Source organism: Lampris incognitus, chromosome 17 (genome assembly GCF_029633865.1).
Source record: "Lampris incognitus isolate fLamInc1 chromosome 17, fLamInc1.hap2, whole genome shotgun sequence".
Classification (NCBI taxonomy): Eukaryota; Metazoa; Chordata; class Actinopteri; order Lampriformes; family Lampridae; genus Lampris; species Lampris incognitus.
Genome location: NC_079227.1, coordinates 21,219,649 through 21,242,198, shown reverse-complemented (window position 1 = coordinate 21,242,198; position 22,550 = coordinate 21,219,649). Strand labels below are relative to the sequence as shown.

The 22,550-nt window shown below is 41.5% G+C and overlaps 2 protein-coding genes across 2 annotated transcripts; one reads left to right on the top strand and one right to left on the bottom strand.

Annotated features, from left to right (window-relative positions):
• Positions 1–1,651: 1,651 nt before the first annotated feature.
• Positions 1,652–13,546, top strand: cbx1b (chromobox homolog 1b (HP1 beta homolog Drosophila)). The gene is made up of 6 exons (XM_056297107.1): positions 1,652–1,812; positions 9,654–9,717; positions 10,021–10,192; positions 10,481–10,634; positions 12,569–12,663; positions 12,884–13,546. Exons 2-6 carry the CDS (start codon positions 9,681–9,683, stop codon positions 13,023–13,025), a joined length of 600 nt encoding a protein of 199 aa, XP_056153082.1. The 5' UTR covers positions 1,652–1,812; positions 9,654–9,680; the 3' UTR covers positions 13,026–13,546.
• nfe2l1b (nfe2 like bZIP transcription factor 1b) lies at positions 13,544–22,538 on the bottom strand. The gene is made up of 6 exons (XM_056297106.1): positions 22,433–22,538; positions 20,505–21,348; positions 19,247–19,468; positions 18,585–18,674; positions 18,267–18,425; positions 13,544–17,255 (listed from the first exon to the last, which is right to left on the bottom strand). Exons 2-6 carry the CDS (start codon positions 21,057–21,059, stop codon positions 15,879–15,881), a joined length of 2,403 nt encoding a protein of 800 aa, XP_056153081.1. The 5' UTR covers positions 21,060–21,348; positions 22,433–22,538; the 3' UTR covers positions 13,544–15,878.
• Between the last annotated feature and the right edge of the window lie 12 nt (positions 22,539–22,550).

Below are 22,550 nucleotides of genomic sequence, written 5' to 3'. Positions count from 1 at the left end.
GCTCCGGTTTCCTCCCATGTACATGTAAGTCAGGTGAATCGGCCATACCAAATTGTCCCTGTGTGTGTGTGTGTGTGTGTGTGTGTGTGTGTGTGTGTGTGTGTGTGCGCGCGCGCGCGCGCCCGCCCGCCCGCCCGCCCTGTGGTGGCCTGTCCAGGGTGTCTTCCCGCCTGCCGCCCAATGACTGCTGGAATAGGCTCCAGAATCCCTGAGATCAGGATTGCGTTTTTGTTCTGTTTCGTTGTTGTTTTTTTGTTCTGTTTTGTTGTTTTGTTGTTCTTTATTACTATTGTTGCTGCAGTGTTGAGGAACCGAAACACAAGATTTTTACTCTCCTGTACTTGTATAATGAGTCGTAACAAATAAAGACCCTTGAATCTTGATAAGCGGTTCAGATAATGGATGGATTTATATGTCTTAATATGTCTGTTTTTATATTTATGTCTTTCACATAAGTCTTTTTTTCATTGAGCCTCCCGCGCCAAGGCATTTCACATGATTGTACTTGTATAACCGGATTGACAATAAACATCTTGAAATCTACATGAGAAAACATTGTTGGTGGGTGGTGGTGGGGCTTGAAAAATCACATCAAGTGTAAAAGAGTTTAAAAACATGACACAAGAGCGGATACAGCAAACCATTAAAAGCTACAACTTCAATCAGCTAATTGAGTCAAACTGAGTATATAAATAGCAACACTTTGATCAAACACATGTATTTGTCTGATGTGAACCCACAAACTTATCGAAAGAACAGTATTTTTCGTAGAATTTTGATTTACAAAAATTTTTTGCACTCTTTTCAAGAAGGGAAACAAGGAAGCTGTCTGTTCCAATCCAAATATTCCCTTTTATTACATAGTTTGCAGCAACTTTGTTTTTTGTTTTTAAATTTTTTTTATTCTTCGTGTTTCATCTGACTGAGGAACGTTGTTGAAGGAAAGAAGGCTCTTAAGCGAGATGACACGGGGGTGAAGCACAGTAATGACGGGAGGTTCGAATCTTTGTACTGACTCGAGTATGTATGAGTAACTCACTTAAGAGAGTCAGGTTTTCGAGTCACTTAAGCCCCTTGAGTCACCTGTGTGTCGCACAGTGTGGCTTGCAATAAACTCATAGGACTGCTAAAATCACACAGTCTGTGAGTGATGAAACCTTTCTGTCAATTAACGTTGTGTCCAGATGAACTGATTCAACTTTCTTTGATTTTCTTGGATTATTGTGCGTGCATAAATGCCGTGACCATTAACTAAATTACAATCAATCAAGTTTCATTTTAATCAGTCAAGCGCTTTTCTGGCTGCAACGGCCACTCAAAGCGCTTTGGCAATGTGTACTTCTCACAGTGGCAATGTGTACTATTTACAATGGTAATGTGTACTATTCGCAGAGGATTGGGGAATACCAAACAAATTAACGCGTGAAAGCTGCTACAGCTTTGGGGGCACCGAGGGGACCATGCCAGAATTTCGTGAATCCAGTCCGGCTTTTACTTAGAGCTCGTAAATACAGATCTCTAAATCTTACAAAAGTAAGACCTGCCCTTCTCACAGACGGCCAGGAAATCCATATGCGTTGTACTCTGCTAGCCCTGCACGTTTATCTCACTTCATTGAGCTTGAGGATTTTTTTTCTCCCATACCAGACGAAGGGGGCGGAAGAAGACATTCGGCTTTTTGCATGCTTGGTTGCTATTTTGATAATAGATCAGTAGAAAACACCAACATTGTTGACCACACAGACCCTGCCACGCTGCCCCATTTTGCTGTCGGCTTCATTTGCCAATTAAATCGTAAGGTTTAACGTTTGGGTGAGTTTCATCTTGTCTTTCCCTTCCCCCCCAAACATGTGTGTTGTTTCGGTAACGATAAATATTCCGTTTTGTGCATGTGTCTATAGTGGGTTAATGCTAACATCTGCAATTACGGTGACAACCAAACGTGTGCACAATTTTACCCAAGGCGTATTTTGCTGCTATCTAAACAATAACCTGCATGCATAAAGCTACCGAGAGCATGATACATTTGCTAAGGCTAAAAGCAATATGGAGGAAACATAGGAACGCGGTCCTCTCCAGGCTTTGTCGTGTGCTCTCTTAACTGGCCAGCTAGCAACAAAGGCTCCACCGAAGGTAACAGGTAACGGGAGATCCGTTTTTTGTTCGTCTTTGGCATATTGGAAATCTGATCAAAAATGACTATTTGTGATATCTTGCAGCGCTTGCGGGTTTTCTCTGTGCATTTACGTCCCCCCGCGCTGCAAAGCCGCCGCCAGGTGTTGCACACATTCCGTCATTCGCGTTGACGGCGGCAGATTGTTATTTATAACAGGCCCGGACTTTTGAGCAATTGATGATTGAATTTCTGGCAGCTAGGTCGCAATAGTTTATTTGAGCGGTTAAATGCATAACCTTTTTCGTGATAGTTCTACACTCGCGCGTCTATAGCCCAATTTATTAGGTTTAGTCCCTTGAAAAGAGTTCGGCGAAGTTGGAAATGTATTCACAGATTCGAACGTCCCGGATCAATAACTCCTCAGCGAAACGCTGTTAACACGCGAACGACACCTCTTTCCAACCGCAGTAAGGTAGACAAGAGGGTACAACCTAATTTCCACTAAAACGAGCCGTCCTCCGAGCTGGACAAATAACACGGGTCTCCAATACAGCCGGCTGTGAAGTTTGTGCGCAAGGGACAATCTGACAAGTGCAGTACCGAAAAGAGATACTACAAAAAAACATTCAATATTGTTTCTAAGTCGTTTTTAACTGTGTTCTGTAAGGTGTCCTTGCGTGCACTGAAAGGCGCCCACAAATAAAATATTATTATTATTATTATTATTATTATTAATATTATTATCATGAACTTCATACGGTGTAGTACCATCAAATTTAGTTCAACCACCATGGGTCTCCTTCAGGTACTCTATCTTGTGCTGACATTTTTTACATCCAGTATTTGTTGATAACACAAACTATATGCGAAATTAGGTACTCGCAACATGTGAATTAACCATAACGCTTCAGTGGCTGAAGGTCCGCGTCTGTGGCGTTCCACGCACGCTCACTTCTCCATCCACATTTCGTTCCAGCTGGTGGCGGTAATGCACCACAGTGCTGTTTGCCAACCGCAAACTGGCAGGCGTTTTCATCGCTCCCAAGCCTTTGCGCGATTTCTCGCCAGGAGTTAAACATCATTTGGCTGTCTTGTATTCTTTCAAAGATGAAAATATGGGTAACGGCGGATCTCCTTGCACAGCCTCTCCTCAAAACAAGCATCAATTTTGTTATTTGGACTGGAGCATGGGTTGTCGGCGCGCTTGCTTATGCGTACAGTCCGCGCTATCACAAATTTTGGACATCCACATAGGGGTCTGCGTGGACCCTCGCAGACATGGGCGGATGACATTTACGTCATGCGGACCAAAGTGGACTCAACACGGACGCGGAAAGTATGAATTGGCCTTTACTTTGGGGAAATGTGCTTTTGCATAATTTTGGGTTGTTTTTTTGGGGGGGGGGGGTAGTAATAATATTCAATAACTCCACTCTTATGAAATTCAGTTCAACGATCAGGGGTCTCCTGTTGGTAATACTACAGCACTTAGTTTGGGAAAATGTTCTTGAGTGGTTGATTGATTATGCATAATTTTGGGGAATCAGAAAAAAAATCAATAACTTCACCCTTATACAGTGTCATGTCACCAAAATCACTTCACACATCAATGCTTTGCTGTCGATTATACTAAAAACCAAGTTTGAGAAAAAACTGGGAACGACTTGTGTTCTATTGTAACAGGTGTCTGAAATTCAGATTTGACCAGAAATGTAAAGCGCTTTGAGTGGCTGTTGCACTATATAAAATGCAACTTGATTGATTGAAGGACTCTTAAACGAAACTTGCACCCTACTCAAAAAAAGCCGTTTAGTAAATATATGATGGACTGTGTGTTTGAGTATGTCAATTCATGAAAGTAGCCTAAATGGTTTGTGGAAAACAAGTGTGGAAAACAAGTAGGACACTTCTTACATGGTTTCGATACTAAAGGGATTCTGGTTAGAATTAATCAAAATTAAGCAAAAAAAAAAAAAAAAATATATATATATATATATATATTAAAAAAAATTGTGGGTTCGTATAACCATCAGGGCTGTGGTGTAACCATAAAATCCAGGGTGTGGGCCCTTTTGCAATGGAGGTGCGGTTATAGTGACGCCAGCAAAATTAACTAAAATATAATTATTACAACCACACGCACGCACGCAACAATTACCTGACTTACAGTAAAATTATCAATATGCAATGCATATTGCAAGCTCTGTAATATAGCTAAATTAGTAGTTAATGTCATCTGATTACTCAACTTGGAATAAAACCCATCACACAAACCATGTAACGCTAACGAACATACAGCTCTGTAATAGCAAGCCAAAACAATTGGTACCATGGCAATGGGCAACAACAAACTAGCCGCTCAACATAGGTCGAGACAGATATTTTGGTGGCCAGCTCAGAATGAACACAATTTTAATGGACTGTCCATTCATAAACGAGCACAGAAAAGACACAAATAGGCCAAAGGCTAGGCCAACATGTTAATTTGATTCCATGATAAGTAAATATCCCTAACAGAATCAAATGTATTCTTTGTTATCTTTAACAATGACCAAGACATCCTTTCCTCCTTGCATTCCTCTGTATGAATTCCTTTACAATGTTTGTTAAATCCATCTGGAGAGCGTGCTGGCCTTCAATGCTGAGAATCGCTAGCGCAGACAGTCTGTCCTGGGACATATTGCTTCTCGGGTAGTTTTTGATGATCTTACAACCAGATCTTGATCGTTTGCAATAATAGTCATTTGAGAAGCACCTGCCATTTTTATCCCTGGGAAAGGGTCCCTCGGGTTTGCACGAACCCAAGCCAAGTATGTCTGTGAATGTTCTCATTCATCAAGGTCATGATTATCCAAAGGAATTGAATCGAGTGCAACTGGATTCGGTATATATCCATGAAGACGTTTCGCCTCTCATCCAAGAGGCTTCATCAGTTCGTGCCTTTCTGACTAGACCAAGCTAGTCTGACTGGCTGGTGATGAAACTCAGATATTTATCCTCTTGGGAGTCGTTATCAGAGCTATTGATGTCCATGACTCTTTGTGTTCCGATGTTTAGCGATGAGGAGAAAAGGAAGAACATAGTCATCTCGTATGTTTCTGGGGTCTCCGAGAAACTCAGGAGAATGTTTAACAAACACCGCATCCCGGTATACTTCAACCCAGCAACACACTCCGACAAAGACTGGTTCATCCCAAAGACCGTGTACCACACACCCAAAAAAGCAATCTGGTGTATGCTGTACAATGCAATGAGGATTGCACCTACCTACACATAGGAGAAACCAAACAACCACTACACAAACGGATGGCCCAACACCGAAGGCCAAACTCCTCAGGACAAGACTCAGCAGTCTATCTACACCTAAAGGAGAAGACACACTCCTTCGAGGACAGCAACGTACACATTTTGGACAGGGAAGATAGATGGTTTGAAAGAGGAGTGAAGGAAGCCATCTATGCGAAACTGGAAAAACCATCCGTCAACAGAGGAGGTCTGCGACACCACCTATCTCCCACATACAATGCTGTCTTTTCATCTCTACCCAGGAGACTCAAGAAGCTTAGCCTCCAAGAACAACAGTCGGTCACTAACGGCTCCAACGACTCATGACCACTGAATGGAGCACTAACGAAGTCGAAACTAACACCCCCAACGACCGTCGCTGCTTAACATCGGATCACAAAGAACCATGCACACCAATACCTCTGACAACGACGGGCGTGGCTAAACATCGGAACACAAAAGAGCCATGCACATCAGTAGCTCTGATAACGACTCCAAAGAGGATAAATATCTGAGTTTCATCACCAGCCAGTCAGACTAGCTTGGTCTAGTCAGAAAGGCACGAACTGATGAAGCCTCTTGGATGAGAGGCGAAACGTCTTCACGGATATATACCAAGTCCAGTTGCACTCGATTCAATTCCTTTGGACAAATCAAGTATGGTCCTCTTTACTGTGGGATCTGTTAAATCCAGCGGGAAATTAGCTCCGTCTGATGGATACTGTTCATCAAAATCTGCATGTGATTTTGTTGCCTCCTCTTGAATAACATCATTAGACTGTCTCCATGTGCACCTGTTGATCAGGAGGGATGCAGCTAGTAGCGTTAGCCTCCATGTTGCTAACAGAAGCACCCACCTTTGCTCAGTGCTATCTGCATTTGCATCCCCTGCATTTGTAATCGCTTTCGCAGTCGTAAATATAGAAGATACTAGAAGAACCCCGCTACAATGTAGCGGTTTGGTTATCCACCCATCTAAATCTCCCTCCTCTTCATCCTGCCAGCTAACCGCCTTCCCTCTGCCCCTAAACCCCCCCCCCACTCCGACTCCCTCCCCCCAAATGCTCAGAATCATCTGAAATGCCGAGAAAAGTGGTTTTTAGCAATTTTTAGAAAATGCATATTTTGCATTATTATAATTATTTTAATTTTCTGCTATTTTTCTGGTCCTCTCTGGAACAATACCTACCACCTTCAAAAAAAATTAGGATCAAAGTGCATTTTTGCAAAAATGCATATTTTGCATAATGCCAAAACATTTCGAAGTCCCAGAAATGTTTTTATACAGGTGAAAAAAATCAAAGATGCTCAGAATTATGTGAAATGCCGAGAAAAGTGGCTTTTAGCCATTTTTAGAAAAATGCATATTTTGCATATTTATGCATAATTATGCATAATTTTAATTTTCTGGGATTTTTCCCGTACTCTCTGGAACAATACCTACCACCTCCAAAAAGAATTAGGACCATAAATGCTTTAGTTTTCGGTCCCGCTATCTACACTAACTACACACACACACACACTAACACCACACACAAACACATCACGAAAATATGGGAGTTGATTTTCAGTAGTTTTGCCTTTTTTCTCTCATATTGTCGTTTTTGCGCTCCACTGAGGTATTTCAACCCAGTCGCACGGACTTTAATCTATCAGACTGTGATAGAACCCTAACCCTAACCTCATTAGTCGGCGAGTCGTGACCACATCACGTAAATCATGTCATAATCGTGATGGTATCACGATCTGATAAATTAACGAACGTCCGTGCGACTGGGTAGGGTATTTTCAGGAATCGGGAACACTCCTTGTCATTTCACGTCATGCACTTGCGTACATGAAAAGAAACGAAATGCCATTTCCCCCAGCCCACAGCGGTACAACACAAAGACAAAAACACACCCAAGAACTAGAAGAACACACCCATCTAAACTAACACATATATCCAAACTAAATAAAAGAAATCACCTTCCAAGGGAACAAACGCCAGTCAGGATGACTCAGAACCGTATGGGCCTGCATGGGTTAGCAGTTAGCTTAGCCCGCCCCACTTCCGCGTCCTGTCAGACCGCCCTCGGCGTTTCCTCCACGGGCACAGCTCCAGACAGGGAACGTGGTCTCCGGGCCCACCGGCCGAAGCAAACCAAGCTCTCCTAGCCGATCCAGCGCCACCTCTCCCAGCCATCAAACGGAAAACAAAACTTGTGTTCCCACCAAACGCGAAGCGAAATTTTCGCCTCGCTTTACGTGAGCGAGTTTGATCGCGGGATCGTTTGTTTTGATTCGCGCGAGTTTGGCCGCAGGATCGAATACGCGAACCCGCCACGATAGGCTTGTCCTCCATTTCTGACTCATCAGGACGTCAGTGACGTCAGGAGAATCTCAACGCCGATAGGCTTTCGCGACACAGTGTCACGCGAATTTCTCGCTAACGTATTTGGGAGTAATAACATTGTAACGTGCATGGATGAGTAGACACGTTGGTCCTTGACTAACGGGTCGAACCCGTGTCTCCCGCTCCGCAAGCGACAACGTTAACCAGTCGACTAAAGGGACCGACCCGCTAGTCAAGGACCAACGTGTCTACTTATCCATGCACGTTACAATATGCAAAGATCAACAACAAAGGAGTAATTTGACTTTTAAACCAATTGTCGAAAAAATGAAGAAATTGAATCACTGGTTAGTGAGAGACATCATTATATGATCGGGTACTATTCCAAAGCAGAAGAAATATCCAGACCTGTATTGTAGCGAATTTGGGGGGGGGGGGGGGTAGCGGGTCTAGTCATCCGTGGTCGTTACACTATATATTGCTTTGTCACTTGATGTTCCACGGAATGTTATTAAGGACTTGGACATGGTGCTTCACGATCTCATTTGGAGGAAAAAGGCTCATTATTAAAAAAAAAAAAGGTGCTTTGACTTTGAGTGCTTTACCAAAGACTGGAGGTCTGGAAGTTCTAGATTTTAGCTCTCTTAATAATTCATTTAAAATTAAGTGGATTACTGAATACTTAAAAACAAGGATGGTATTTGGAATATTTTCCCTAATTACCTGTTTGACCCAGTTGGTGGCATCAAATTCCTCCTAAAATGTGACTTTTCTGTTGATAAAATATCTATTAAGTTGGCAAATTTTCATCGGCAATCACTGACAGCTTGGTTATTAGCTTACAAACGTAACTTTTCGCCCCATACGTACTTCATATGGAACAATAAAGACATCCGATATAAAAATAGGACTATTTTCTATCACACATCGTTTAATAATGGAATACTGACAGTTGGCCAATTACTTAATCAAAATGGTTATTTATTATCTTATGAAGAATTTCTTTATAAATCCAAAATACCTATAAAACCAAAGGAGTATGCTATTGTTTTCGATGCTATACCAAAAAGTACCCTTATACTTCTATGAAACCCTGGTGCGGGGCCCCCTTTGCAGTGTGTGCCTTGCGGGCCCCGCCCCTACGCCTCTGCATCAGGGGTCTCCTGGTGTTTGACGTGAATTTGGTGCCACTTCACTTTATCTTAAAAAAACACCAAGACCATTAAAAACGAAGGCATTTTCCAAACGAATTGTTGTAGTATAACCGACAGGAGACCATTGATGTGTGAAGTGATTTTGGGGACACTATAAGAGTGAAGATATTGAATATTTTTGTAGTATTTCTTTCAGTGCTGCGCTTCTTTGATGGTCCCTGCAAACTCGTTTCACAGCCCACTGTACATAGAGAGCAATGTTATTTGTCCAGCTTGGAGGACGGCTCATTTTGGTGAAAATTAGGTCATAGCTCGTTGTCTACCTTACTACGGTAGAAAAGAGGTGTTGGATTGTGTTTTAGCAATGTTTTGCTTATGTGTTATTGATCTGGGAAGTTTCGATCTATGAATATATTTCCAACTTTACCAAACTCTTGAAGTGTTACCCTACAAGTGAACACAATCATGCAGGTACATGGGTAATAGTACATGGGTAAACTTTTTAAGCAATTCAGTCTAATGATATTGCCCTCAGCTTTAATGGAGATCACTAACTGGGGAAAGGATGTCGATAATACAGTGAACCAATATATGAATAAATTAGTTTGGTCAAAGCTGTTGGCAAAGTTGCTCTTATCAATTACCTAAAAGTGTTGCCCATGTATATCTGCAATAAATCCCATTCTCTCCAATGCTGTTTTCTCCTCTCTACTTCGTTGATTCCTGGTTGCTTCCATCATGCTACAATCTTGCCGTTGACCAGGAACCTGCTGGTCCCAAGTTCTACCTGATGAGTATGAGCCTGACTACAGAACCCTCTAACGATGGTATCATTATTTTCTAACATATAAATGTCTATATAACTTGTTTGGTAAGGTGTATCTCTAGAGTCAACAAATAAATATTGTGTTTGTGCTGACTGTCAGTATTTGTCATCCATTTGAAATTTTATTCAGCACTGCGGTTACTCCATCCATTTGTGAATCAGACTAAGTAAACCCCATCCAGGCAAATGGTGCCTGGAAAACCTGCAGGCATAACAAATAATCAATTCAAGTGTCAACGACTGTCAAAAGTACAGGTATCTTTTTGGGATGGAAACTTCTTATTGGTTAATTCTGCACCCACAGCCCCCACCCAGTCAGAGAGCAAGCTGACATCACCTGAGAAGAAGGAGAAAAAGGCAGAGGACGTGCCAGAAGAAGAGGAGGAAGAAGAAGAATACGTGGTGGAAAAGGTCCTGAATCGGAGGGTGGTAAAAGGCCGAGTGGAATACCTTCTCAAGTGGAAAGGCTTTTCAGAGTGAGTCTTTACAATGAAGTTGAATGAAACAGTTTTAAGACCTAACTTCAGTGATAATGAATCAAGGTGGTGGGGGTCTTCAGGTCGTCTGTGGTGCATTTTCATACATGGGAAGACAGGGAGACCTTTTGATTATCAACTCCTCTATCCTCAGTCTTTTACTATTATTACCTTGCTTGTACTTTGCTCTCAAATAGAGGTTCTGTCAATACCACCCCCCCAAAAAAACAAAAACAAAAATAAAAACGGGTATAAAGCTTAACCTTATGTGTGTTACTGTTTACATAGTGAGGATAACACATGGGAGCCGGAGGACAATTTGGACTGCCCAGATCTGATAGCAGAGTTCCTACAGTCCCAGAAATCAGCACATGAGGGCAAGAGGAAGGCAGCTGCAGAGGCGTCTGGGGATGAAAGTAAATCGAAGAAGAAAAAAGATGACGTGAGTGCCTGTGTGTGTGAATTTTTTTCTTTCTTTTTCTTTTTTTACATTTATAAGTCTTTGGACTGTGGTTCACCTGAGGTGAATCGGTTGTACTAAATTGTCCCTAGGTGTGAATGTGTGTGTCGGCCCTGTGATGGTCTGGTGACATGTCCAGGGTGTCTCCCCGCTTGCCACCCAATGACTGCTGGGATAGGCTCCAGCATTCCCGTGACCCTGAGTAAGGATAAGCGGTTTGGATAATGAAAGAATGAATTTATAAGTCAACACTTGGGTTTAAACTTTTCGTTTAGGCTGTCTGGATAGGGTACAATGCAAATGAAACCGTACCATCTTGCACTGTCAAGCGCTGAGGTGACCTTTCGTTGTATTTCATAACATGTTTTATGTTCTTCCATCCATAATTGCTGAGTGTCATATTTGGTGTCATTGTCAAAAGGCTGAATGATTTGATTTCTTCTATAGAAAAAAGAAGGCATCTGGATGTTCAGCACTAACAACTCCATATCTCAGCATCTTTAAGTGGGTTTGATGGTCACTCCATTTCACAGTCTCCTATCACGCAAATACTCAACTGGGCTCATAATTAGGTTCATGCTTTGCAAAGCACTGGCAATGTGCCTTTGCTTTATTTTTGGGCTGGAGTCATCCTGGCTGATATTGCCAGGCATCATCAAGAAATTAGAAGGTGCTATGTGTAATTCAGCCCGAATCCTGACCTTTATCATTGATTGACGTGAATAACAACACCAAAGCAAACAAGACAAACTAATTCGAATAGAATGGATTGACAACAGCGTACAATTTCCGTTATCTGCATTTTCAGATATTGTTTGTTAATTTGCAAAGGACTCGTTCTTCTGTTTTGAATGTAGAAACCTGATGAGAAGGGGGGGGGGCGTGAGTTATTTACTGTTTGTTACCACCACCTGCTGTTATGTACCAGTCATTTTGCTTCCGCAAAGCCTTAAAACGTCAGTTTTCAGTTTTGTAAAGTAGAATAAGTGTACCCTGTTGCACTTGAATATATTTTGAATATATTTTTTTCCGATGGTCGAGTTTTGGTGAAATGTTTTTGTTTAACACAAGCCGCTGCAGATTGTTCAACTCAGTTAAGTCAAATTAAGTCACCAAATTAGAGTCAAACAGCATAATAATGAGTTTGGATTTCCTTTTGCCTAGGATGTGTATGCTTGTTTATATCCTTGATGAATAACGCGGAATATTCATGGTCCTATCTTGCTTCTTATAATGACAGAAGTATTATTAACCTATTGATGATTCAGAGACAACTGCACTGGTACTCATACACACTCATAACGTGGGTAAAGCAAAAAATAAATTCATCCAAAATGACTTGACTTGACTTCAGTAAGACACAGTTGGAACATTAAGAACGAAGTGTTGAAGAATCAGAGAAAATTGGCACAGCACTCATCGACATAAACAGATGTAGCATAATATATCTATCTATCTATATATCTTTGCTCCTGAATTGTTGAGCTCTTTTGTCTACATCAAAGCTTTGACGGCAACATCCTGTGGGTAGATATATACTATATGTATAGGGTTTTTTTCCGAAACCGTCAATGGTGTTATAAGTGCTCAACTAATGAGGGGCAGAATATCAACACAGATGCAGGAAAAATATATAACACCATTGATGGTTACTGCAATGTATTAAATCTTTTTTCCTGTATCTGTGTTGATTATATACACACACACACACACACACACACATATATATATATATATATATATATACACCTAGAACTTTTATTCCAAAATATTCTGCATTTGTCTCGACTCCAATTTTAAAAATCAGATTCCATCCATTATTTCAGCCAATCTGAACATACTGGGCCCTTGATATACATGCGACAATAGTGATGGAGCTTTTATTCTTGATTGACTCGAGCTGTGTTGCATTTCAGACAGAGAAGTTGAGGGGCTTTGCTAGAGGTCTGGAACCAGAGAGGATTATTGGCGCCACGGATTCTACAGGAGAACTCATGTTCCTCATGAAGTGGTTTGTTCACATCTTTTAACATCTAGTAAATACATGGTAGCTGTCAAAATTGAAACTCAACATGCTCAACAAGTACCCTTAATTGTTGACAAATTACACCTTATTGCTCAATTTAGCCGTTTTGCTCACATAATGCTTACATAATGTCATGGGAATATGCAATGTGACGACTTCGTCGTTGAATCAGATTTTTCGTGTGTTTTGTCTCTTATCCTTGTAGGAAAAACTCTGATGAAGCAGACCTTGTACCAGCGAAGGAGGCCAATGTCAAGTGTCCGCAGGTGGTCATCTCTTTCTATGAAGAGCGACTCACTTGGCACTCATATCCCACCGAAGATGAGAAAAAGGATGACAAGAACTAAGGGAGCAGAGCAGAAAGAAATCGTAGTTTTGAACTTAAAATGTAGTTCCAGCAGGTGTTTAGGCAGAGGGGCAGAGAGGCAAGCAAGACACAACATTGGACTCCTTTTTGTCTTTTGGCTTAGCATCATTCACCGGATATGATCAAAACTGTATATATATATACACACTGTATGGTTTGCAAGAGGAAACTCAACCCAGATGAAATGTAAATTGACATTCACTCCTGTGGCAGTCATTTGGATACTGCAAGATTGTTGTCACATGGTTTTGGTTCAGGTCATTTTGCTATGACGTTGTTTTGTGGAGATATACATTATTAGTCTTTCAAGACAGTGCCATGTTGTATTTTTAAACTTTTAACTCTTTGAGTAAAACAATGTTTTTTGCCTTTTCTTGATTTTGTAGTGTACGTGGTGATTTTAAAACCCATTCAACAATGATTCCATTTACTTTGCTCATTAGTAGTGTTTCATAACGGCGTCTTGCTTGTCTGTTTTGGAGAATAAACCACTTTTTGTTAATGTGCTGTCTCGTGTGTGTGTGTGTGTGTGTAAGAGAGAGAGAGAGCGCGCTTGTGAATGAAAGAACAGGATCACTTGTTTTGGGTTCTTTACACTTTAACCGTGCCCATTTATTAATGACGCCAAAGCACAGACTCACAGTTGAAAATAAAAACACCTTTATTAATAATCAAAAACAATTCCAGATTGCCAGCAAAATATTTCGAAATGAAACGAGAGAAAACTACATCCAAACCCAAAGCTGAGGGTGAGAAGGTTATGGAGACGTACAGACATGACAGACTACAGAAAAAGTGACCAACACAAAACATGAAAATATTTACAGAACAAACAAGACGTACAAAAGCAGTGCACTAAAATTGTAACTCAATAGGTGCATTGAAGTGAATGTTACCAGTATAACTGAGAACCATGCCTGAATACCATGTTTAATGAACAACTTTAACAGTAACGTCTCCTTTCAAAATTCATCCTGGGAGACTTTATCTTTTAAAAATTGCAAGTTCTTTTCTGCCCCTCGTGACTATTTAACTCTAATCTAACAGCTATCCGAGCTGTGAAATTGGCCTTAATTATTTCAATCAGGTAACACTACACATGTACTGACAGACTTCATTCAAAAAGACACAAGTAATAGCACTTCTATTTTGAGAACGGTTTTCTTAAGTTCTCAAAATCTTCATAAAGATTTGAGCTTGGAAAGTAAATGCATTAAATGCATTCAAACCAACGTGTTCACACATTCTGCCGTTATGTCACTCGGAATATTTACTTGGCTCACCGTCAACACAAAACCTTCGGCGTAAAGTACTTTACCCGACAGCTTGGCTTTTCCGCAGTAAAATTAAAAAAAAAAAGAAAAGTCTACCCACCTCGAGTTGTTATTGACATAATGACAACATTGGCAAATTAGTTACTCCAACGGACTAACACTTAACCACTGCCCCCAACTGAGCTCATTTGAAGTTAATACTTGAAACTCAGTCACCATTCAAGAAAGCAAACCAGAAACCACATTGCTTACAATTATGACAATAAGGAGTTTGCAGTATGCGTTCAGTACAGTCCATTACTGCTAGTCCATTGATCAGTACTCTGAAGTCCTCTGGCCACTTGCATTTCTAAATCGTGATTACAGGCCGGACACAAACTCTTCAAGTCAATAAAGGGGATGTGAACTTTACATAAAGCTGACATAGCTAGACCTATAACCCTGCTTATACTACAGATTATGATCTTTTTTTTTTTTGATAGAGCCTTGTCATTTGCAGCTCCCACCTTCAAACCTGCAGCGGAGGAACAGCAAGAGACACAGCAAAATGCATATAGCCAAGCCTTTGAGGGACAAATTACAGTGCTATGTATAAGTATACGGAAGCTAATACATTTCCCAATGCAGTGTGCCTCCTCCTTAAAACGTCCATCTGCTCCCCTCACAGATTTCCACCTCTAGACCTCTCATCATCGGCCAGCCCAGGAATACACTCCCAAGCCTCACCCACTCTAATTCAAGTCAAATTCAATCTCTTCAGGGCCCTCAAAACGTGGAAGTCAATGATGGTATTCAAGTCAAAAAAAAAAAATTTAACTTGCAATTCAAACCCATTGCATCAGAGTGCAGTGCTGGATCATTTACTGTGTTGTATACAGAGCAAGTGAAGTGCACCATACAACCTTTGGTTAGTACTGGTGATTATGGCATCCTTAAACAATGAACTTCCTGTGGCCTTTGGTATCAAATCTCTCAAAGCCTTCCGACGCCGGTCTTTGCCTGAACATTTGGAACTTACAAACCCTGGTGACACTGAAAATCACCAAAGTATCCAAGGTGAGATCTGATCTAGTGGTCCTTGAAAAACCTTACCACCAATGCATAGGTATGCAACCATCCATGTTGACAATGTTCTTTTTTTAACATCCACTTCTCTTGATGCTAGCTCCTTCATTCAACTTGACATAAATGACAACTATTCTTCCCTCTTCAGTGGTTTGGTGCCAAAAGATCTAGAGCAGATTTTTTTTCACGAATTGCCCATTGTAAGTCCTTTCGTGCCCCTTTTTTCCCTTGTTTATTCCTTTTCCCCCTCCAAAACAATGAAATCAGTATTCAAATGAAGATCCTCTGCTTCAAAGTTACTTCCTGGAAAAAAAAACCCAAAACGCAGGAACAAAAAGAAAGGGGAAAAACTAACGCAGGAAGAGTAGCCGACAATGCTGTTTTTCTTCTCATCAGAATTTTCTCAAAGAAAAAAAAGGACATCTCTCTTGCGTCTGCAGAAATCTTTCCTATTGATTTAGCAAAGTCAAAGAATCAACAGCAGCTCCCACCCCTCACTTCTTTTTGTCTTTTTGTTTTTTCTCAGGCTTCCGGTTCTGCTCAGCAGTTGTCACACCACGTGGCATTATCAGCACGCTTCCATCAGCACTGTACTGGAGAGAGTATTCATTGGGAGGGTAGGGTCGGCCCTCCTCATCTCGCAGCTGGGTGAACACCTCTTGGTAGAGACTTTGCATTTTCTGCTTCATCTGCCGGATGGAACGAATGAACTCCATCTTCTCCTTCAACAGGCGGGCCTTGTCGCGTCTGAGGTCATGGACTCCCTGTTCAAGGTTGAGGATGGTATCCAACTTGCGCTTGCGGCAGTTCTGGGCTGCCATCTTGTTTTTGCCCCGTCTGCGGATGTCACGGATGAGGGCTAGTTGCGCTTCACTCAGGTGGTGTTTGGCTAGGAGTTCATTGAACTCTTCCACGGGCAGGTTGATTATCTTATCATTGGAGAAGGGGATTTTCATTGCCCGGGCTCGGCGTTCATCACGACTAGACTGCTTGTCAAGTAAGTCCTGAGGGGGCTGGAGCTTAGAGTTCTGTTTGTCACGGACAGTTTTCTTGCTAGTTGAAATCGGGAGCTCTGGACGTTCCGAGAATGCAGAGGAAAGGGGCAGATTATATGTGTGATTGTGGCTGATGTTGTCAAGCTGTGGGAGGCTGTGAAACTGGGAGGGGTCCTGATAGCTCATGCGGCAGAGCTTGCTATATCCAGGTTGGTAGCCGCCAACAGCACCTTCCTCCGTCTCCACGGTGGCTGCCTCAGAATCAGTGCTGTATCCCACAGCTCCCTCCTCGGAGAAAGTTGCAGAGGTGGATGAGGAGGAGGCTGCAGAGGAGCAGGAGGTCTCAGAGCTGCTAGGGGAGGCTGGGCTGTGGCTGGAGTCCAGGGAGAGACCTGAGTCTGAGTCAAGTTCGTCCTCCAACTGGGAAGCCTGGGCCTGGCTAAAGCCCTCTTCCATGGCAAGGTCCAGCAGACTGATCTCATCTAGCATGGACTCTTCCAGCAAGGTGCTGAATGGATCAGGCAGTATAGGGGTGGATGTGATGTTGTTAGTGCTGTTCATAAGTGGCGGAAGGAAGAGTCCAGTCAGGTTAGTAGCCCCAAATGTAGAGTTGATGTTGGAGGAGTTGCTGGAGGAGAGTCTGAGTGTGGTGGGCCTTGGTGTGCTGCTAGTGGGATCCAGCTGGGAATTGAAAAGAGGGGGAAAGTCTTGGCTGCAGCTGGGAAGAGAGGCCTGGTGAAGGCTGACATCCTGGTTTATTAGTGTTGAACGGGAGGAAAGTCCAAAACTTCCTACTGTGTTTGAGTCAGGTGTCCCACTACTGCTGCTGACACTGGTGGAGCTGCTGTTTAACGAAGTACTGTTTACTTCCATTGCCTTGAAACAGAAAGTTTTCATTAGGGGCAATCTATACAGATGTCTCAAATACTCAAGCACATGAGAAATTAAAGCTGTCGATTTTTATGTTTTTCAGACAACATTCTGTTTTTATTCTCAATGTTGATACTCAACTGAAAATCAAGAATAGAAAATAACCCGCCAATCTGTTCTAACTGAACATCAAATCTATGCCCTTAAAAAAAATATCGTTTTTATTGAGAGAATCTTTTTTCTACCCCAATAGCACATAAATTGTCTCTATTATCATTTTGAATTACAATAATGCTTTCTTAAAGGACAATTCAATTTCTGTACAGCCTGAGTATTATTTTCATAGTTTTTACCATCGTGCATAGCCTATCAGTTCTGGTATCATTTTACTCACCAGTTTCATTTCAAGTCTAAATCAACCAAATTACATAGACCACATATACTGAAGTGAAAACAAAACTGATCGTTAAAAATTATTATCCACAATGTCCAACATTAGCAATAGTCAAAAGCATTGCTGTGCTACTTCCTGTTTCAACTTGCAGAAATGACTAGCCTGTATTTACTGTAATTAGTAGAAACTATTGATAAATTACCCAGCCCATGGAATTAAGCAGTCATGGAGAATGGAGAATCACATACACAATCTCACTGAGGCACTATATTTTTGTCAGTGTTTTTGTTGAAAAGACAGGTTCTCCGGTTGTGTTACCATGCCCTGTAAGATGCCAGTGTAAAGCGATGGCTTGCGGTGGTCCCAGATCCAAAATCTCCAAAATGAAGTTGATGGGTAAAATGACACAATTAATATGCACAATGGCAAAAATGATAAAAACAATATCAAGGTTTAAAAAAAAGAAAAGAAAAGAATTACTATTTAAAATATGGGTTGAACTCAATTTTGGTGGGTTCCCTCATGACAACATGATGTCCTGATTCTGTTCTAAGGGCTATATCTCATATTTAACGTCTTGACCTTTAAAGTGAACAGGCTGACATTGTTATTTGAGGACATACCTGTAGCTCCATGATAGCCATGATGTCTTGCCACTGCTGCTCCAAGTCCAACTGTGGCTCTGCCTGGGGCAGTGATGGTACCAGAGGGAGACCCTGAGATGTAGAGGGTGCTTCTTCATTGGAGTCCCCTATCTCTGGGGTGACAACTGGGGCTGGAAACTAATTTAGAATTTCAAAAACATTAAATAGATTCCATCCCACGGATTTTGTAGTTTCATCCCCCACTTCACCCCAGGATTTTTGTCACAGTAATCAATATCACATTACATCTTGCTTTTTAGAAATCCAGCAAAAAAAAATTGTAGTTCATGACTTTACCTCAGACTCTTCTCCAAAAGGGAAGGTGGCCTCCAACAGTCTCAGACATTCTTGTAGAGACAGTGAAGTTTGTGACCCAATGCCTGTTAGCTGGGAAAGGAAGATGAGAAAGAGATACTTGGACAATTAATGGAATACCATAAGGTTTGACAAACACACAGCTTAACAGCATTTGACGTCAACAACAAATGAATAGCATTTGATTGAGAATAACAAAAAGCTTGATGTCTTCAATATGTCCAGTATGACTGTGACAAACAGTGCCCCGATTTAAACATGTTAAAGCCACCTCCTGTTTCTGTAGCATGAGGCATCTTAATGTATGAGTAGAACTCTTGCACAAGATGCTAATTCGAACTTCTAACCTTCACATTTACAGTTTTACCATCCACTGTCTGAACTCCATGTGAGTCATTAAGCTTGAATAACTAAATGGAGAAAAGCCTTAGGGATGCACAATTAATTATAAAATAATTGGGATTTAGGAAAGGTGTTTGAGACAGCCTCCTCAACAATTCATTATATATTGTAGTGCTGTGCAGAATCCCTGGCTAACAGCTGGAGATAAACATTAGGGACAAACAGAGGCATGACACCTTCTAGTGTACCTGCCCTCCCTGGGCCGGATGCTAAAATACTGCCAGTCCCTTCAGACTGCTTACCTGCTCTGGAATGCTCTCTCCAGTCTCCCCATCCACTGGCTGAGCTCCTTGTAAGTTTACTCCATTTCTCCAGCTCTCTTGTGCTTCGGTCACTTCCTTGTTTTCCTGTGGGCTGGGCTTCTCCTCTTCATTCTCCTTCTGACGATTGCTGTAGTTAAATACTTCTCTTCCCGCACCAAGGTCAATGTCCTGTCGCCACAGGATATCAATCAAATCAATGTCCTGGAAAAACACATTCCCACAGTACACAAAAGTTAGAAATACAGATCAAAGTCACTGGGATGAATGCAGAGAATACATCTAATATAATAATAATAATTACACAGAGTAACAACATTGTAAAGATGAGGTTTATCGTATGTTGGCTATGCTCAATGACTTAGGTGTTAGTGAAAATGTTTTTATTCACTTATATTTTCTTTATAAGTAGAAGACGATTATCATTTCATGACGTTATTTGATCAGCAGTTTGGTATATCATATAACAATGCATTAGTCAAATGATGCAACCATAGCAAAACCTCTTAGACATGGTGGCCGTCATATGACCACAAAGGAGACTCAGTTAATTTAAGACTACAGCAATGGCTTGGTGAAATTCATATTGTTCTCCACCAATATGGCGACCCCATGACTTGTGATAAACATGATTACTAAAAATAACTTAAACTGAGTTAAAACAACTTTAAATGAATATTACCTGAAATAAATCCTTGATATGTTAAATCCCTAAGAACTCAATAGATCAGAAAACCAAAAAATGTCTTGTTTGAGATATCCAAACAGCAAATATTGAAAAATATTTAATAAAATTATTTTGCCTTGGAGTCAACTGGGGCTGAAACTAAGGAAGGTTTACAAGTCAAGAGTCAATACCCTAACTTAAAATGAAATTTGCCACTAAAGAACTTGAGTAAGAATAACAAACAGTTATTCTTACTGCTACACAGTTGAATTATGAAATTCCAAATTATATACACCAAGTTTCTCGACTGCTATCATTTAAGTATCAGATCTACATGAAGTAATATTAATGAGCTGATGTTTAATCCCTTGTGTTGATAATTAGGGGACTACAAATGGGAGACTAGCTCTAAACCATAATACTCCATGCTTGCCACCCTTTTGAATTGATCGCACAGGGTCCATAAACCTATTCAAACCCACAGGCACGTGCCAATCTGATGTTACTTGAATCCTCCTTTTATTTAGTGCTCTCCAGGAGTTGGAGAGAAAAGGCGAAGACCTACTGCAGTACCTCTTTGCTGAGGTCATCGTTGCCATCCCTGCCCTGCTCTTGGATACCCCCGGGTGCCACAGCTCCCAGGCTGCTGTCCGCTGCATTCAGGTTGTAGGTGGATTCAGGTGCTCCACCTCCTCCCCTCATGGCCGGGGAAGCGTCAGGGTTGTTAACGTCCTCTAGGCTGGCCCCATTGTCCAGGGTGATGCTAGGGCTGGATTGGCTAGCAGCGGACACCACAGTCTCTGGGTCGCGATGCACCAGCCAGGTGTTAAGCTCAGTACTGGGCACAGAGAGGCGATCCAGTTGGCGCACCTGGTTCAGTAGCCGGCGCGTGGTAAAGAAATGATCAAGGTCCACACTCTTTGGATGGATGCCATAGCCGTCCAGCGTGTTGCGCAGGTTGTGAAACTGTGTCTGTGTGTAGGCTGAGCTGGGGCCCAGAATGATCTCTCTCAGTGGGGGAAGCTGATTGCTCAGGTAGGTGTCAACGTCCACCCGCACCCCAATGAGACTCAGGAGAATGGTGAACTGAATCAGGCCCTCTGTGAAGTACTTTTTCAGGTAAAGCATTTCTTTACAAAGGAAAAAAAAGTGAATCTAAAAAATAAAAACAAAAAAGGGAGCCGACTACAAAGCAGCAATACTTCCTTACATATACTGCAAGACTGAAATGAATACATGAAATTAAGAAATAGTTCAAGATGGTGAGGAAAGAGGGCCTTTGGCTTTAATAATTCAGCAGCTATTTTCTTTTAAGTTTTGAATGCTAATAAAATCCAAATGAGTACTCCCAGTTCCTCGAGATAGTCCAGCACGCTTTAGAGACTTTATTCTTCAAAAGATCCGTGTCCCCCCATACCTGAGAAAAGTAAGACGAAGGATGACATTTTATTGGTCAACTGCTAACAACTTAACCGAATTCAACATTTAAATATATACCAATGTAACTTGCACGACAACGACCACCGTACAGCACCGGTCCATGTAATACTTCCACTTTCCCGTCACTTACTAAATTCTCTGCTGCCTTCACCACTTGCGTTTAGCACATGTCGATGGGGGGAAAAAAACCGAGTTGCTGGCTTCATCATCCAATGCATCCACCCAAGATTAAGTGAGGGGTGAACCGCTCCATACACTTTTAAATCTTAGACAATAAGTAAAAGAAACATCTACCAAATACAGATATAAGGTATCACCCATCCTAGACAGGGCACCTATCTGTAATGAGTACTGCTGAAGGTGAATGCGAGACTCTGGAAAGCTCTCACTGCAAAAGACAACGTTACGCGAGAGACAGGGTTCCTCCCTCCTTCCTTGCACACAGCTGCGCCTATCTTTGTCCTACTAACGTTAGCTAGCTCGTATTTAAGACCCTCCAAAATCTTTTGTTATACACAAAATGATCACCATGATATGTATATACATACATGTATTCATCAAATATATGACGTGTGGTCACATCGGTTAACTTGCGACCATGTTTACCTAATGGTGACAGGTACAGGTGCTGGTAGTTTTGACCATGTACTTCCGCTGTGGCTAGCATCAAACAATCTCCCTAGCAACAAGTGGTGAAAAAATGATTGACAGACTAGCGGTCCAGTCACAGATCTAAAAAGCGTTAACGACGCAAGATTCCAGCAAATCTCGGCCAATAGTAAAGAGATAGGGGTGGGCTTAGAAGTGGAGGACAATGCTAAACTATTGAACTCAAAGCCTCTATGCGGCGTGTTAGTTTTATAAGCTAGTTTATTGTCTTAATACGATTACGCAAATCGGTATAGTGTCCTAAATGTGATAAAATACATCATCCACTTAATGTCACATTAACAATGTCATTGTCAACTCCAGGTTAGCCAACATCAGCGTATGCTATCGTTATCAGTTAAAGCAAGCTATGCGCTTGCACGTTATATGTAAACGTTAAGTTTTATACTTACGCATGAAGATTTAGCAACTGCGTTTCAGCCATCAGCTCGACAAGCTCCCAATATCGCCAGTAAAATCAAATTAGTTGCTCCGCGGAGTTACCCGATATATATATAAATCCCCAAGCTT